General features: G+C 28.8%; 3 protein-coding genes across 8 annotated transcripts; 2 read left to right on the forward strand and 1 right to left on the reverse strand.

Annotated features, from left to right (window-relative positions):
• The first annotated feature begins 1,066 nt into the window (after window positions 1-1,066).
• Window positions 1,067-8,933, forward strand: LOC124494289 (uncharacterized). 4 transcript variants are annotated; one of them, XM_075732365.1, is made up of 9 exons: window positions 1,067-1,417; window positions 1,615-2,065; window positions 3,005-4,286; window positions 4,460-5,727; window positions 5,782-6,287; window positions 6,373-6,792; window positions 7,897-8,055; window positions 8,302-8,361; window positions 8,430-8,933. In XM_075732365.1, the coding sequence occupies exons 2-9, from the start codon at window positions 1,939-1,941 to the stop codon at window positions 8,769-8,771; spliced, it is 4,164 nt and encodes a 1,387-aa protein (XP_075588480.1). In that variant the 5' UTR covers window positions 1,067-1,417; window positions 1,615-1,938; the 3' UTR covers window positions 8,772-8,933. The 4 variants fall into 4 exon arrangements, with proteins under 4 accessions (XP_075588480.1, XP_075588482.1, XP_075588479.1 ...); XM_075732367.1 differs by lacking the exons at window positions 1,067-1,417; window positions 7,897-8,055 and adding an exon at window positions 2,536-2,856 and having other exon boundaries at window positions 1,450-2,156; XM_075732364.1 differs by lacking the exon at window positions 1,067-1,417 and having other exon boundaries at window positions 1,453-2,065.
• Window positions 8,934-9,210: 277 nt separating this feature from the next.
• LOC124494290 (3'-5' ssDNA/RNA exonuclease TatD) lies at window positions 9,211-11,985 on the forward strand. The gene is made up of 7 exons (XM_047057464.2): window positions 9,211-10,419; window positions 10,542-10,562; window positions 10,667-10,723; window positions 10,844-10,885; window positions 11,004-11,342; window positions 11,440-11,545; window positions 11,613-11,985. The coding sequence occupies exons 1-7, from the start codon at window positions 10,176-10,178 to the stop codon at window positions 11,752-11,754; spliced, it is 951 nt and encodes a 316-aa protein (XP_046913420.2). The 5' UTR covers window positions 9,211-10,175; the 3' UTR covers window positions 11,755-11,985.
• Window positions 11,986-12,624: 639 nt separating this feature from the next.
• LOC124493653 (uncharacterized) lies at window positions 12,625-17,759 on the reverse strand. 3 transcript variants are annotated; one of them, XM_075732026.1, is made up of 5 exons: window positions 17,461-17,759; window positions 16,893-17,407; window positions 14,750-16,686; window positions 13,535-14,300; window positions 12,625-13,449 (listed from the first exon to the last, which is right to left on the reverse strand). In XM_075732026.1, the coding sequence occupies exons 3-5, from the start codon at window positions 16,625-16,627 to the stop codon at window positions 12,701-12,703; spliced, it is 3,393 nt and encodes a 1,130-aa protein (XP_075588141.1). In that variant the 5' UTR covers window positions 16,628-16,686; window positions 16,893-17,407; window positions 17,461-17,759; the 3' UTR covers window positions 12,625-12,700. The 3 variants fall into 3 exon arrangements, with proteins under 3 accessions (XP_075588141.1, XP_075588143.1, XP_075588142.1); XM_075732028.1 differs by lacking the exon at window positions 17,461-17,759 and having other exon boundaries at window positions 14,750-16,706; window positions 16,893-17,032; XM_075732027.1 differs by lacking the exons at window positions 16,893-17,407; window positions 17,461-17,759 and having other exon boundaries at window positions 14,750-16,750.
• Between the last annotated feature and the right edge of the window lie 7 nt (window positions 17,760-17,766).

A 17,766-nucleotide genomic window follows, 5' to 3' on the forward strand; every position in this document is an offset into this window, starting at 1 on the left:
ATTTCCTTATTTTCATCAACATCATCATCAAATTAATGAAAATGAAAATGGAAAGCAAATGAATGTGAATCGAACAACTTTGGCAATGATTGATTTTTATCATCATGGATAGAAACGAAAAGAATGTTCGGGAAAAATTTTCTTTTCTTTTTTTTTTTTTTGATTATATCGATCCAAATATATGAAAATTTTGTCTACCCAAGATTCTTACATTTTTTTTTGTCTTTCTTTTTTCCTTGTTTTCTACTACATCATCATCATCATCCAAAGTTCCGGTTAACAATTTCATTGAATCCAACCCGATTGTAGATCATCGTTGTTGATGTTGATGATGATGATGATGAAACTTGCCGTCATTATCATCATCATCATCATTCGTTCTATGGCTAAAAAAAAGATGATTATGACAGCCATTTCTATTCATTTTTTTTTCTTTCTCCGGTTTTTTTTCAATAAAGTTCTTCGTTTTTTTTCCATTTTCTTTGGAATTTTGTTTTACATATGAGTTGTCACCCGTTATGTCATCATTGTCGTTGGTACATGTGTGTGTGTGTATGAGCGCGTTGGATTGGCTTTTTTTCGGGATTTTCTATTTGGATCGGATTTTTCTTTTCTCATTTTTTTTCATTCATTCTTTCATTCATTCTTCCACGTTGAGTCTGGTATCGGATTTTATTCCCATTTTCTTTCTCACTTGATCACATCGATATAATAATAATGATGATGATGGGGGCATGGTGAAAAAGTCGTCGATGAAAAAAAAAGGATTGAAAATCTAATCAAATTCAAATTAAATTTTCTCTCTCTCTCTAGCTTTTTCTTCGGGATGAATAAATGAATGAATGAATGAAGAAAGTAAGCTACAACAACAACAACAACAAAAAAAATCAAAGAATCGGAAAAAAAGAATCCTTCGAACGTTCGAATTTTTTTTTCCAATATTTCGGTTTGATATATATAGACTCTATGAACGGGTAGGGGGCTTGATGAATATATTATTGACAAAATTTTGCTCGAATTCGAATAATTTTTTCTTTTCTCTCTGTTTTTCTTTTTTTTTTCATTCGTGATCATCATCATCAAATGTATACATTTGATAACGATGAAAAACGAATGATGGTGATGAATTTAAAATTTTCAATTTACATCATCCATAATAGAAATTCTATTTTTCTTTTCTTTGTTGAAAGTTCAATCACACTTTTTGACACATTTCAAATACACACATATGATGAATTTTATGCCTACGGCGGGTGTGTGTGTGTATTCAAATGTATATGAATTTTATTCACTTTCATCAAAAAAAAGTCGACAAAATCAAGAAAGAAATCATGTCGATATGGTTTTTTTTCACTTTTGAAATGATGAATTTTAAAAACAAAACAAAAAAAAATGAGTAAATGTTTTCCATTCATCGGTATGTATGTATGTAATGTCAAAGATTTATTTAATATTTTTTCTTTGTTCTTTTTTCTCAAAATCTTATTTAAATTGATGATTTTGATCGTAATTCAAATATTGATCATCATCATCATCATCATCATCATACTCATCGACTATTCCATCATCATCATCATCATTCTTTTTATTACTTTTTTTTTGGTGATTATAAAGAAGAATTCTTTGGATCCATCACCATCAAATGAAATGTTTTTGTTTTCATTATGTTCGATGCTAATACATTATGGCTGCATTGCTCATTATCATTTTCAGCTGCCGATTTAAATTGTTCATTCAATATTGACAACAATTTTTTTTTTGGTTCAAAATTGAAATTTCTTTCCAATATTATTGGTGTCAAATATTCTTCCTGTAACATTTGCGTGATATATGAAAATTTTGATATCATAATCATTGACAAACGATTTAGATTCATGATCATAAACTTCAATACCTAAACCAGTGAAATTGATCATTATCATTGATCATTGGTATGCCATGTGCATTCAATTTTATCATATTTTTGTCTTATCATCATCATCATCAGTATTCATATCATCATTAGAGGTTCCGTTTCCTTTTTTTTCATTTATCGTTGCTATTATTGAACGTCTACGCAAACATTGTGAGTAGCATATTTTTTTCAATCAAATGTTTTATTCTCATTTGAAAAAAAATTCATGCATATTCATCATCAAAATTGTGTGTGATTGATGGTAATTTGAATTTATTTAAATGATTTTTTTTCTATTACACACTGCAAATTCTTGCAACAAACGGTTTGTTTGTTTGCTATTGCTCTTTTTGTATATTTGGTTCCTAAAAAAGCAACTAAAATCACAACAACAACAACAACAACAACAACAATGACGAAAAATCCGGACTCTATTATAAATTTAAAATATATTTTTTTCCACTGTTGTTGTTGTTGCTGTTGTTTTTAAAGTGAATTTTTTTTTATTTAAAATTCATCAAATCCTGGAACAAGTACGCGTGTGTTTGTGGGCGTTTAGAACTTTAAAACACTAGATCCAAATGATAACAACAAGAAATAAACGAAAAAAATTAATTTTAAATTCTAATTTTTATATTTAGAAAAAAAATGTGGGTGTTACACTCGTTTTTAACTGAAATTTATTACTTTTTTTTATCCGCGAACAAAACCGTGGATTTGTATTGAATCTGAAAGAATAGAATTCTATAGTCCAAGTATTTCCATCTGGTGTGAAATGTCTGAAACCGAAAAAATGATTTAAATTGAAATTAAATTTTTGTTTTGATCAGAATAAAAAAAACAACAACAACCATCATGTCATATAAAAAAAATGGAACTTGATTTGCAAGTCAATTTCGAAACAATCGATTCTTACATTTTTTTGTTCAATGAATGATTGTTTGATTGTTATCCATTGAATGGTAATGATTGTGTGTGTGTGTGTACGTTGAATGAACACAAATTCAAAACTGAAAATAAATTACCAGCAACACGCCCACTAAATTTTCTCTAAACTAATAAAGTTTTTTATTCTTTTTTTCTCTCTCATTGAAACAACATCACCATAAGATCTAATGGCCCATAATAACCATAATGATGATGATCATAATCGCCGTCATCATACCGACAAAGCTAGTGGTGGTGGTGGTACAATTTCAAATTGCCAAATTCAACAACAACAACAACAGCAATCATCAAAAACAATAATGAAACAACAACAGAAACAGAAGAAAAAATCTGTTTCAATTATTCGATCTAATCATAGTAGTAATGATAGTTTAACTAGCATTGGAATTGATTCAATTCAACAACAATCATCATCATTATCATTATCATCGTCAATGATACAGCTACCACCAAGATGTGATTTTGTTGCAAGATTAACACCGGAAGGTTTTTATGGTGATCAATTGCCATCATCATTGTTATTATATGATTGTATTGTTTATGTAATCTATTGTCCTAAACATGATCGTATTGCTGTTACAAATTTAAAGAAAATGGGTTGTATTTGGTTACCGTTTGTTGTATTGATGGATAATAATAATAACAACAACAATAATGATAATACAACATGGCAACAAGCATCACATAATGGTGTAAATATATTGATTGGTCGTCAAGATCCTGAACAGGATGCAAAAGAAGCTGAACGTTTAGCACCTAAATATCGTATGCAATATTTACAAATTTTACAAATTCAATTACCATTGAAATTAACCTCAAAGACAAAGACAAAGATGACGACTAAAACGGTGACACGAATCACACAATTTATTCATCTACAATCAAATCATCGTAAAAATTGTTGTGAAAATACAATGCGTGTTAATTGGATTGCATTGGCTGATATAAGAGCCAGAAAAATTGATAAAATATGGGGTCCAGAAATCTATCAAATGGTACAAATGTTACTTACACTAGAATCATCATCATCATCATTATCTACAAAAATCATTGAAGAAATACCATTATCAAATGCATTAGGTTTATTAAAACAAACCAATACTGAAGAATTTTATGCATTAGAACATTTCAATTTAGCAAACGATCATGCAGCTATCATTAAAATCTATGGAAATTTTATAAAACATTGTTATCCATCAACAATGATGTCATATGAATCATTTCGATCATATTTTATTAAAAATGGTGATCCATCATTGGATAAAGATCGTTTATTGCCATTATTTCGATCATTTATTTCAATTAATAATCTAGAACAAAACAACCATCATCATTATCAAAAACAAGATGATTTTATTGATTTTCATGAATTTCTAATCGGTTTAATAGCTATTGATCCAAAAACATCGGATACATTGATGGCTAGGCTACGTTTCATTTTTCGGTATGGTAATTTTTTAACAATCAAAAATGTTTTGTATGTGTGTGTGTATACATTGACTGATGATGATTTATTCTTATTTTTTTCCATTTTTCTTTTATCATCATTATTATCATGATTGTTTATTTACATGGTTCAATGAATTTTACCTGTACAATATGGCTATAATAATATAGCTATTATGATTATGGGAGAAAAAATTATCTTGATTATATGGATCTAGTGAAAATGTTCAAAGATATACATCCTGATTTTAATGATTCAATGATCAATTTATTGATGGAACAATTTCGGCAAACACAAACACCATTAACAACAACAGCAACAACAACAACAACAAAAACATCAAACAATATGATAATATTTGAGGATTTTGTAAAATTTGTACAAAAAAATCAAACATCATCATCATCATCAACAACAACAGCGAAATTCACTCTGAATAATCTATGCCGTATCAAAAAAAGTTTATTGATGCGTTTAATGGAAAAGAAAAATAATGAAAAGGAAAACACGACGAATAAGAAGAAAATGGAAAGATTGAAATCTAATGCTAAACAACAACAACAACAACAACAAAAAGTGAAAACGACCGAGAATAATAAGAATCAAAATAAAACGAAGAATAATAAATCGATGAATAGTAAACGTTATAATAATAATAATGAAGAAGAATGTCAACGTTTTTTTCCATTGAAAAAATGTCAACGTTGTTGTTGTTATTTTCGTCAACAGTCTTCATTGTTATCACCATCATATCGTATCGGTAGCCATTGTGTTACATTCAATAAGAATGGTCGTTGTGTTGAATCAAAAATTATTTGGAAAACACAGCAACAACAACAACAACATTCATCTATTGAATGTTGTAATGATGACGATGATGATGATGATGATGATTTATTATTTGATTCAATCGAATTATCGAAACGTATGCAGAGGCAACAACAACAACAGAAACAAGAGCGACAAATAGAAATTTCAAAAAAATCAACTGAATCGACAGATTTAATCGACTATGAAATGTATGAAAGACGACATCAACAACAGAGACGACGTTATCAATATTCAATGGATTTTATCTTTTCATTTACATCCATTGCAAATATTTTCATTGAATTGATTCAAGATTTTTATCGAAAAATTCATGAAAATCAAATACTGAATTGTTGTAAAGAAGTAAATAAGAATTTTGATCAACAACCATTATCAACAACAATGGGTATAATGGTTGCAACGGATGAAAGGTCAATATTTGCTAAATATTTAAATGTTTTATGCTCAAAATTGGCCAATATGTTGAGTCATGAAGAAAAATTGATCAAAGTGAATGCACCGGCATTTGTATTTGGTAATATCGATGGAAATCTAGATCGATTGATGCGAATGAATAAATTATTTTTTCAAAGTTTTCCAATCCTTGTTGAAAATCTGATATTTTTAGGTAAGAACTGATGTTGTCTTTCGAGATTGATTGATTTGATCATCTAATTTTTAGGTAATTATTCTGGTACTAAATATGGTTTTGGTATAGAATGTTTAGTCTATCTATTTTCCATGAAACTTGTTCAACCGAATAAAGTACATTTATTACGTGGCCAGAATGAATGTCTAGTATTATCGAATACGAACAACAAAAACAAATCATCATCACGGTCAAAGAAAAAACTAATTGGTATGAATGAAACAACGATAATGCAACAACCATTGTGGAATGAATGTTATCAAAAATATGGCAAACAATATGGACAAATTATTGGTGAAACATTGGCAAAAATATTTGCTTTACTACCAATAATCATTATTGTCGATGAGAATATTGCATGTGTACATTCAGGTATACCATTATCATCAACAACAACTAGTAATAAGAATCTGGAACAACATTTTTATTCATCATCATCATCTTCATCATCGAAACGACAACATAACATTAACAACGACATTCCTGTTACCAAACGTGATGATGATGATGATGATTATATGGATCAGATAACTAAACAGGCAAGTTTTATTTAGTTGTTGTTGTTTTTTCTGTTGATTGTATAATAAAAAAAATTTTGTTTTATTTTATTCCTACACATTTTAGATCCTCACACGATATCCACATGATGATGATGATGATGATGATGTAAATTCAACGATCCAAAGATACAAGAAAATTGTTTCAAGGCCAAAATCAACATCAACAACAGTAACCGAAATGGCTACTGACAATAGATCATTGTTGAAATTGAATAAAGTTTCCACTAAAATTGTAGTACAACAACCATTACCAATGAAAAAAGATGTGATGATGGTGAAATTACCACCACCAACATCATCAACATTGGATAAACAAATAAAAATAAATGATCCAAAATTTCATTATACGAAAAGCTGTTCCGGATTTATGACAACAATAATGTTGGCCGAAAAAACTTGCATTATGGAAAAGATTTGCTTGAAACAACAATCACCATCAACAACAACATTATCATCAAGAATTCTTAGTTCTTCATCAATAAAAGTAAGAGACCAAAATAGTATCATAATAATAATCATCATCGGTGTGTCGGTAGTTGTTGTTGTTGTTGTTGTTGGTAACTTGTATTATATTGTATCGTTGAGATGATGATTATTAATTAATCGAAAGTGTTTTTCTTATTTCCATCGTGTGTGTGTGTGTATGGTAAGTGTGTGGGTGTTATATTCAGCGATAAAAAATTTTCATCAAACAATATCATATGGAACAAAATAACTAAAGTAGCAGCAGCAGTTTTCTTTTATTATTATTATTATTATTTTTAGTATAGAAAATTCAAACAGAAAAAAAAGTTCAAAAGTCAACATACACACACATATTGTATAACGGTTATTTTTGTTGCTGTTGTGTTATTGTTATTCGACAAAATGATTATTATCGTTTGAAATACATGGAGAGAACAGAGAGAAGAGAGAGTTTTAGTTGTGAAGTAAATAAGTCTTATTTTTTTCATCAATTTCAACGAGAAATAAAAAAAAAATAAGAATCCAATATGTTTTATTTTCTTAGGTTTCTTTAATTAGGTCTACACAGAAAAAAAAATTTGTACACTGTAATAATAATTATTATTATCATTATCATTTTCTCTTAAACATTGATCATAGTAGTATAGAAATGTATTATCGAAAATGTAAAGCTTTTTTTTCAAGGCAAGTCAATTTTATTTTGGAAACAAGGATCGCAAGAATACACTGACATAAGCGCATACACCCACACACACACACACACACAAATGAAATGTAATCTATCAACAACACATGTAGACGTTTTTTTATATCTATTTACGAGAATCTTTTCATATTTATTACTATTTTTTGTAAAAAATATGTTCTTCTTTCAATCATCATCATCATCATCATCTGTATCTGTTGTCCCAATTTATATATTAGTTTGTTATTTATTTATCTTAACTAGATTTTTTTTCTCTTTTTTCTAATTCCTTTATTCTAATATTTCATTTTTTCTTCTCTTTTCCTGTTTTTTTTTCATTCATTCATTCATTCATTCCATTCAATTTCCTATCATCATGTCCAAATGTTATGTTTGTTTGTTCGTTTGTGTGTATGTATGTGTGTATGCATTTCATAGTCTAATTCATCGATTATAAGCTTATGTGATGCTAAAAGTCAACAACAATCATCAACAATGAAACAAGAGGAAAAATCATCATCATCGTCATCATCATTGAATTATCATCATCATATATCAATGGCAAACATTAATTTTAAGATTATCAAAGATAATCAGGTTTGTCTGTGTTTATTTTTGTTTTTTGTCTAAATAATAATAACATAGAGGCATGATGTTGAATATTCTGAGAATCTGGAAAAAAACTAAATGATCTGATTTTTTTTCTGTGTATTATAAGCCCGATTCTCTTTTTTATATTTACATTTGTACTATTTATAACGATGAAAGAATGTGTTGCTTTCCGTTGTTTGTTTTTTTTCTGATTTAAATTTCTAATTTTGTTTTTTTTTAAATTCTCCAAAGATGTTAACATTCCTGACTAAATATGATCATAAACGACAAAGACGACAAAAATTACCACCGGTAAGATGTTTCATTCACCCTAATTTTTTGATTATGATTAAATTTTTTTTTACATATTGATTTTTCAGAAAAGTAAAGATGAAAAATCTGGCAATAAGAATAATCAGACAAAAATCAATCATCATCAAAATTGTTGGTTTGGTCGTGATGAATTTGAAAATTTTTTAGCCATTAATAATCTTGAATTTGTTATTCGATCAAACGGCAACGGTATGGAACAAAATATTGATGATGACAATGTTAATGTTGGTCATCGAGGATTTCGTACAAATTTTGATAATAAATGTCTAACGATTACTACCGATCAAATATCATCATCATCAGTTAATCAACAGAATGATGATCATCATAATACATCCATTGTATTTATTGATTCAAGTGATCGTCGTATACGTTTCATAAGATTTTAATATAATTTAGAACAAATTATAAACATCATCAACCTACACATGTTGTGTCCAACTTTGTAAATTGTGATATAATATACTTGACCATCATCATCATCATCATTGACATTAGAAGAATTTCTTATTTGTCAAATCATTTGAGAGAGAAATAAACATTACTCATTCACAGTTTTTTTTTACTTATGAATGATGCTAAACTCTTCTTGATGATGACTGGCATAACGATGATGATGATGATTAAAATAAAAACCATTGGGATATAGAAAATGATGGTGACCTTCAATAAATGCTGCTAGACGCTAATGTATTATGTGTGATGTCTGTGTTTGTATCCATAGGATTTTATGATATTTTCTATACCATTATATTCATTGCCGCCCTACATTGCCAAAAAAAAGCTTTTTGATGATAGTTGATGAAATCATCAACAACACACACACACACAAACAACTGACTAACGATGTGATTACTTTTACTCTTACTTACTCTTAAATATTTATACTTTTACCATGTAAAAGAAAAAAAAATATTGAAAATCATCGTCTGTATTGTTGTTATATGCTATGGTTGTTGTCGCCGTCGTCGTCGTCGTCTATAATGCTCAAAATGTTGATCTCTTTTTGTTGTTGTTGTTGCTCATCATGAAAAAATCATAACAAATCATTCTGATCGTTTTTAATAATCGATAAATAAATCATAGATAATATTGTGTGTGTGTGTGTGTGTGTGTGTGTGTGTGTGTGTGTGTGTGTGTGTGTGATAACCAAGATTCTAAATGTTTCAAGATATTCAAAGCATTTACTAATCATCATAATGAGCATAATAATCAATTGAAAACGAAAATATTTTGGGTAAACATTTTTCATTTGCAATGCAAAAAAAAATAATCATTTTCAGATGATATAAGGTAAACAACAAGCAGCAGCAACAACAAAATATATCCAAAAAAAAAATTGTAATGGCGTTTCCGTTTTATAAAATGGAGTCTTTGGTGTTGTTTCATCATCATCGATGATCATTGTCGTCATCATCCGTCGTCGTCGTCGTCGTCGTTGTTGTTGTTGTTGTTAATATTACCACTCTTTGATTTGTTTTGATTGGTTTTGTGTGTGTGTCTGTGTGTGTGTGTAAATATAGAATATATCAAGAAAAATATTGATGATCAATAAATTTTTATATATTGATTAGACGAATTTTCTTTTTTTTCGATAAATCATCGTTGTGCATTATCATCATCAATAAAATATTGATCCATAAATAAGAAAATTTATATATTTGAAAAACAACAAATTCAACAATCAGTTACATCATCTCATCATTCTCATACATTTGTCTAATTAATATCTACATTTTGTATTTACGATAATCCACCATTACCACCAATTGTTGTTTATATATTTATATATCATGAATATTCTAAGCCAAAATGTTCGTGATCTGGTTAGTCAAGATTTTACCGAATTAAGTTTAGATATTGATGGCCATTATCTACTCATTGATATTGGTGCAAATTTAACGAATAGAAAATTTGCTCGAGATCTAGAATCGGTATTACAACGTGCACATGATGTTGGTGTGAAAAAAATTATTGTCACTGGTACATCGATAAATTCAAGCCGTGAAGCATTACGATTAGCACGTTTACATCCAGGTAATACTGAATAAAAAAAAAACATTTCAATCGAAATTTAATTAATTGATTTTTTCCGTGATATTTTATCATTTTACTTACATACAAACAAAACTGAACGAAAACTTCATCTTCATGTATAGATATAATCTTTTTCACTGCAGGTAAATATAAACCTTCACACATTTGATCTGGTTCAATTTAATTGATTTGTATTTAATTAATTTTTCTATTTATTTTTGTTTGTTTATTGACCAAATCGATCTAGGTGTCCATCCACATGATGCCAAACAATGGACCGAACATTCAGAATCAATATTAAGAGGTTGGTTATTATTGTTATGAGTTTGTTTGTATAAACCCAAGAATTGAATGTTTAATTCATGAGTAAACATTGAAATCTTTTTTCTTTTCTTTTTTTTTTTTGGTACAAAATCGCAAATAGAAATGGCATTGAATAGTGAATGTGTAGCAATCGGTGAATGTGGTAAGTGTATCGATGTCGAGTTTTTTTTTCTTTCAAAAGTAATTAACATTTGCTTATTATTTCTCAATCGAATCAATGTTTTTTTTTTGCTTGTTATCAAATAATTTCTACAAACAAGGCCTTGATTATAATCGTGATTTTAGTCCAAGAGATATACAACGTGAAGTATTCATGAAACAGATACAAATCGCAATCGACCTTAAACGGCAAGGTATAAATCTTCCATTATTTCTACATGAACGTGATGCACATGAAGATTTTGTTAACATTCTTGATCAATATAAAGATTGTTTACCGAATATTGTTGTACATTGTTTTACTGGTAGCCAACAGGAAGCATTAAAATATTTAGATATGGGTTTCTATCTTGGTATCACTGGTTATATTTCAAAAATGAAACCAGAAAACGGTCTGATGCAGCTGTTTCAGGAGAAAAAAATTCCTCTTGATCGTCTAAGTAAGTATCTGTTTGTGTTCGTGTGTGTGTACTTTGAAAATGTCTGGAAATTAATTTTTGAATTTTCTTTTTTTTTCATTATATCCATCATCCATAGTGTTGGAAACCGACAGTCCATATTGTTTTCCAAACATACGTAGTAATAAATTGTCACAAAAAATCAAAGATTCATTGACGGAAAATTCACTTAGCTATCTTAATCGGTAAAAAAAATGAAGATGAAATTTTTTTTTCAATTCTAATCATTCTTCTTTCTTCGTTTTTTTTCAGTTATAGTTCATTTCAACGAAACGAACCATCTAGTCTTCCGATTACATTGGAAATTGTTTCAGCGTATTTGGAAATGAAACCAGAAGATGTCGCCCTAAAGACCACTTTGAATGCATTGAATTTTTTTGGAATTTCTTGTTGAAGAAAATTGAAATCAAATCATGTGATTGAAAGCGGCCGCAAATATTCGACATTTGAATTTTTTTTTTTAATTATTTCATCAATTTTTTTCGAACAACAAATGATTCTGCGATATAAATCTCTGTTGTTTTTTTTTTGCTTTTTTTCTTATTGTGTGGACGATATTTTTTTTTCCTATTCAAATGAATAAAAATTGAAGAGATGTTGAATATTCTCTCTCTCTCTTTCTATTGTAACAATAATAACATATATTCATTGCACATGAATTTAATTCTGTGTTCACCACCACAACAAGATAAGAATTCATTAACAGTAATGAAAAAAAAAACATGAGTTCCAAGTTCCAGAACTTCTTTCTTTCTTTTTTTTTTTTGTATTATTATTCTTGTTTGTACACACAAAACACAGATCACTGGAGCGAGCCTAGAGAAAAGAATTGATTCCAAAGAAATTGTCAATGACCAAAAAAACAGAGTAAACTTTAGGAAAAGAAAAAAAAAATACCGGGAATTTTTAATTTCTTTTGGTTTTTTCCTAAGAAAAGCTACTAAGCTTTATTGCATTTTCTCTTTCTCTCTCTTTCTGATCTTTTCTTCTTCATTTTTTTTCCTGTAAAGTGATATTCTGGAACCTCATCATCATCAAGATTTGTAGATCAAAATCCAAAAATATACACCTATACATACACACACACACACACACAGAGAGAGAGAGAGAGAAAGATAAAAAAAATGATTAGACTTTGCCCTATGTTGTGTTACTGTTACTGCAGTTGGACTGCAATCATCTCTAGAACCTAATAATTCTTAGAATCGGATTCTGTGTTGTTTGTATGTGTGTGAGCGGCTAGTGGTGTTTGCCCGCCCGTATATATTCAGTATTTTTCGATTATTACTTTATTTTTTTTTTCATTCAATAAAATTTGTCAAATTTTCACCCAATATCCATCAATCATTATCATCATCGTTATCTTCGTCATCTTCTTCATCATTGTTTGGTCGTGGTGGCAATGTTTTTCTAGCCATTTTTATCATCGATGTTGCCGTTGTATTCGTAGTATTTGTATCAATTTTAATAACACGAATTTTCTGATCATTCACAAGACATACGGCCGCTTCATTAATACCGCCACAATAATTTGAACAGCTAAATATTGTTAAACAACGTCCGCCCATATGATATTGATAACCAGGTGGTATTACTTCATGTGCACGAATCAGATGGCTAAGATGATTATCATCTAAAAATTTTGTCAACGCTTGTTCACTATAATAACATGCTGTACCACGTTTTGTATTTGGTAGAAAACCACTTTTAAGTCTTATATGTAATGGATTCGGTTGTTGTTGTTTGCATTTAACATCTTTATTATCATGATGATGTTCTGTGTTCATTTTATTCTTGTTGATTTTAATTGCTGATGATGTTTCCAATGAATCTTTATCTGTTGTTGTTGTTCTATGTTGTTGTTTACCATCATTTAAATTATCATTAATACCATTTGGATTATTATAATTTAAAACAGCCATCATTGTTGTCATTGAACGTGTATTTTGTAATAAATCACGATATTCTTGATCAGAAACCGGATCATTCCATAGTATTTCATGTGCAATATTGGATTCTTGTTCAGGTTCTTTCATTGGTAATTTTATTGCTGCAATTTGTTCCAATTTTTCTACACATGATGGAATTCCTTATTATTTGAAATGAATAAACAAAATAAATAGATGAAAATTCTATGAAATTGACACAACATTGCTGATTTTATTGTTACTTACCACCATGTGCACAGAATATTGAATCATCAATAATTGCCACCAATGGCATAACATCAAATACATTATTCATTAAATTCCATAATTTTTCTGCATATTTATCGCCAAATTTTATTTTACATTCATCAAAAAATGTAAATTCTTTCTGCAATGAACGACATTCATGATTACCACGTAACATATGTATACGATGTGGTGTTAGAATTTTTTGACAAAATAAATATAAAATACATTCAATTGAATAATCACCACGATCAACATAATCACCAAGAAATAGATAATTTGCCGTAGATAAATATGATTCATAACCACGGTGATTGATAATTGTATGATCATAGACCAATAGATCATGTAGATTACCATGTAAATCACCGATTACATAACAAGGTGTCGATACATTTATAATGGCTTGATTATTTTCACGTTTAAATAAATCAATCATTTTATGACAAATCTGTATGATTAATTCAATACAATCTCTTGAATTTGGTTGCCATATTAAGCTGTTAAAATTGCCACTACTACTTTTGCTATTTTCTATTTCTTTTTGATTTCGTTGTTGCTGCTGTCGATGAATATGATGATGATGATGTTTATTGTCAACACTTTCGTCGTTTTCATTAATTCCAGTATAAACAATACCATTTCTATATGCAAATAAACGTATTGCATCAATCATACGATTACATATGAATGTTGGATTAAAATTTTGTTTCGATAAATGTCTTCGTATTCGTGGCATTCGTTTTACATCCTGATAATTATTGATCTAATGATAATGCAAGAAAAAAAAGCAAAAAACCATCATTAATATTGATATAAAAACGTGTTAGAAAAAAAAAATTCACTAAACTTTCATCGGAAATTTTATTTTCCGCTGAAAAAACTTTCAAAAAAAAAACTTTTTTTCAGAACAACATTCACAAATCATCAGAAAGATTCACATTCGGGTCATTTCACTATTAATTGAATTGAGAGAAACAGATTTCGGATTCACGGTTTTGATATTGACATTGATGAGAAAAAAGTTTTTAAGAATAAAATGTGATATCTTCTTTTCAGCGCAAAAATAATCCTCGGAAACTATGACCAAAAATCATTGAAGATTTTTGGACAAATTTCTTTGGAAAACACAACAACACAGTGTTCGCCGCCACCATTGACATTTGAACTGACCGAACGAATCACAAATAATCAACATTTACAAAATAAACTTACCATTGGTTCATAGAACCAACCATCAATGGTCATTTTGACCATATGGACAGATAATGTATATCGTTGTTTTTGTGATTTGGCTAACATCATCATATCTTGTTTCACATTATCATTACTTCGTAGAGATTTCAATGATAATAATGATGATGATGATGACAAATGTAATGATGATAATGATGATGGACAAGACAACGATGATATTGATATTGAACTTGTCATTGTTGTTGATAATGATAATTGTCGTATTCGTTGTCGTCGAATTTGTGGATAACAATCATGCTGTCGCCGTCTAAGATGATCTAATGGTGATTGTTGTTGCTGTGATTTTGTCACTATTATGTCATCATTATTTTTATTAGTATCAATGTGTCGTCGGCTTTTTTTATTACCATCGCTGTTGTCATTATTGTTGTTATTATTGTCATTTGAAATTTTATTAGTTTCCGCCGATTTAGTTGATTTAAGCAATTTATCAATACTTGCTAAACCTAATATGAATTCATTGAAATTCAAGTAAAGCCATTTCGAATTAGAATCATTCGATTTTGTTCGTTGTTGTTGTTGTTGTTGTTGATTTTCTTGAGAAAATAGTTGACGAAATTTTTCAACGTAATTTCTATCTAAATCATTTAAAATTTTTGAGCCACTACCACCACTACTACTACTTTCGATAATCTTTGTCGGTAATTCATATTGCCATTTTTTAAGAAAATTTTTCAACGATAAACTAGTCATAAATTCGGATGGATAACAATGCTGTAAGAAATCTGAATATAATCGCAATATATCGGTTTCATTATAATTCATTTGTTGTAATAAACGATTTGAATTTTTTGATAATTGAAAAACATTTGATAACATAGTCATTATGGTTGATTCACGATAATTCAATTTATTATGATCATCGTTATCGTTATCAGTTATTAATATCATTGGTTCTGCACCAAGATAATCATGGCCATCTGAATGATGACGAACATCATTGATTGTATACCAGGCAATTGTTTTATTTGAATTTATATCCTGTCCACAGATATTCATTGAATCCGTACATTTCAATTCGATACGATATACAATACGTGTAATAAATTCCAAATAATCCGGTATTTGTATACGTAAAATGTCCATCAGAATCGGTTCATTATACATTGATTGTGTTATATGTTGATTTTGATTTTTATTATTATTATTATTATATTTTGATAATCGAATCAGATTCTGTACTAAACGTTCAGCTGCTGATTGCCATGATTCTTGTCGTCGAATTGGCGTAAATGGTATGAATAATCCTCTATCTTGTACTTCAACAATGGCCAATCGTTGATGTTGTCGACAATAAAGATAAACAATACAACAATCATAAAGATATAGGCCATAATGATTAATATGTTCACCATTATTTTGCTTATTTTTGTTATCTTTCATTAATGATGATGCTTTAGTCGCCATTTGATGATGATGATGATCATTCATTATCGCTGCTGTTGTCATTGTTGGTGTAACAAAACGTCCTATTTGTTGTTTTTGTTGTTGTTTCGATGATGTTGATGATATCGATGTAATCGATTTTGATCGTAGTGGACTATTATTATTATTATTGTTATTATGACCTAAACCTAATGATGAATCAACTTTTTGAATGATTAAATTTGAAGTAGTTTTCGGTTCATCATCAACATTATTAGCAGCAGCAGCATTGACGTCGTTTTTTATTCGTAATTTTTTCTTCTTACTTTTTGTTTTTCCAATCGAATCAATGGATTTTTTACTAGACGAATTTTGTTTCATTTTAATTGGTGATGTTGGTGTTTTTGATGTCGCCGTTGTTGATGATGGTGATAATGATTTTTGTCCATGTCTCATTGGATGTTTGGACATGATTTTTCTCTTTTTCTTTTGTTTGTTTACACTTTTCAAGTTATCCAAAGATCCATGTACTTTTATACACACACACACACTCACACAAATTAATTGTTTGATCAAATAAATCGTTTCGATAGATCGAATTAATCAAATAATGGAAAAGCCAATTTCGAATTTCGATCAACGTTTTTAACAATAATCAAAGAGAGAGAGAGAGAGAGAGAAAAAAAAACAACAAAAAAAATCAGAAAAGATTCTTGAGAAATTCACATTTACTTACAGTGAGTGGAATTTTTTATTTTCTTCAATGAAAAAAGCGTGACATTATTTTTTTTCGGGTTGTCTTTATCATCATCATCAGCATTATCATTATGATTTTCGAACGGAATTCACCCGTTTTACAATTTCCAAAATAAAAAAAAAAAATAATAATTTCGTGTGATGCATTGAACAAAATGAACTTGAATGTGGAAAAAAATTTTTTTTTATTGCCACAAAACAAAAACATAAAGTTTTTATATTTGCCAAATATTTTGAGTAATTTTCAATGACAATGGATGATCATCATCAGCTCAAGAAAATTTGACAAAAATGTTAGATTCCTGGAAATTTTTTTTTTCTTTATTTATGTGAAAATGAACTATTTATACTTGGCCGATAAGGTCATTGCTACCTGTATGTATTCTTAAGGTCATTTAATAGAGCATAATAATGATTATGTTGACCTTAAAATTATTTGATCAATGAAATGAATGATTATCATGATTATCGTTACAGTGTTAATCCGATCATTACCTGAACCAAAAAAAAAAGAAAGTAAAACAAAAAACAAAAAAATGATAGCTCACAGATAAAAAATGATGATGATGATGATCTTTGATTAAAGGCGAAAACAATAAAAAAAGCTGAAGTTTTTTTTTACCAAAAAAAACGATGATAATAAAAAAAAAGGGGAAAATGATCTAGTAGTCGGCATACACACACACACGATTCATACATTAAACCAATGCCCAGAATTTTTTTTTATGAATATCGATAATGGTGATAATGATGATGATGATGATGATATAAAAATAATGATATTTACATAAATATGGTATATTCAACATCTTCATCATCATCATCATCATCATCGTCGTCATCGTCGTTTTTTT

Source organism: Dermatophagoides farinae, chromosome 6 (assembly GCF_024713945.1).
Source record: "Dermatophagoides farinae isolate YC_2012a chromosome 6, ASM2471394v1, whole genome shotgun sequence".
NCBI classification, from domain to species: Eukaryota; Metazoa; Arthropoda; class Arachnida; order Sarcoptiformes; family Pyroglyphidae; genus Dermatophagoides; species Dermatophagoides farinae.

What these genes read in the sequence shown, in the direction of transcription:
- LOC124494289 (XM_075732365.1), top strand. Translation starts at nt 1,939, where the DNA reads ATGTGCATTCAATTTTATCATATTTTTGTCTTATCATCATCATCATCA. An exon ending in TGAACGTCTACGCAAACATT is followed by an intron (nt 2,066 to 3,004) that starts GTGAGTAGCATA and finishes CATCACCATAAG; the next exon opens with ATCTAATGGCCCATAATAAC. An exon ending in TTAGTTCTTCATCAATAAAA is followed by an intron (nt 6,793 to 7,896) that starts GTAAGAGACCAA and finishes TGCATTTCATAG; the next exon opens with TCTAATTCATCGATTATAAG.
- LOC124494290 (XM_047057464.2), top strand. Translation starts at nt 10,176, where the DNA reads ATGAATATTCTAAGCCAAAATGTTCGTGATCTGGTTAGTCAAGATTTT. An exon ending in ATTAGCACGTTTACATCCAG is followed by an intron (nt 10,420 to 10,541) that starts GTAATACTGAAT and finishes CTTCATGTATAG; the next exon opens with ATATAATCTTTTTCACTGCA. An exon ending in TATAATCTTTTTCACTGCAG is followed by an intron (nt 10,563 to 10,666) that starts GTAAATATAAAC and finishes AAATCGATCTAG; the next exon opens with GTGTCCATCCACATGATGCC.
- LOC124493653 (XM_075732026.1), bottom strand. Translation starts at nt 16,627, where the DNA reads ATGTCCAAACATCCAATGAGACATGGACAAAAATCATTATCACCATCA. An exon ending in GTTGGTTCTATGAACCAATG is followed by an intron (nt 14,301 to 14,749) that starts GTAAGTTTATTT and finishes CATTATCATTAG; the next exon opens with ATCAATAATTATCAGGATGT. An exon ending in AATATTCTGTGCACATGGTG is followed by an intron (nt 13,450 to 13,534) that starts GTAAGTAACAAT and finishes TCAAATAATAAG; the next exon opens with GAATTCCATCATGTGTAGAA.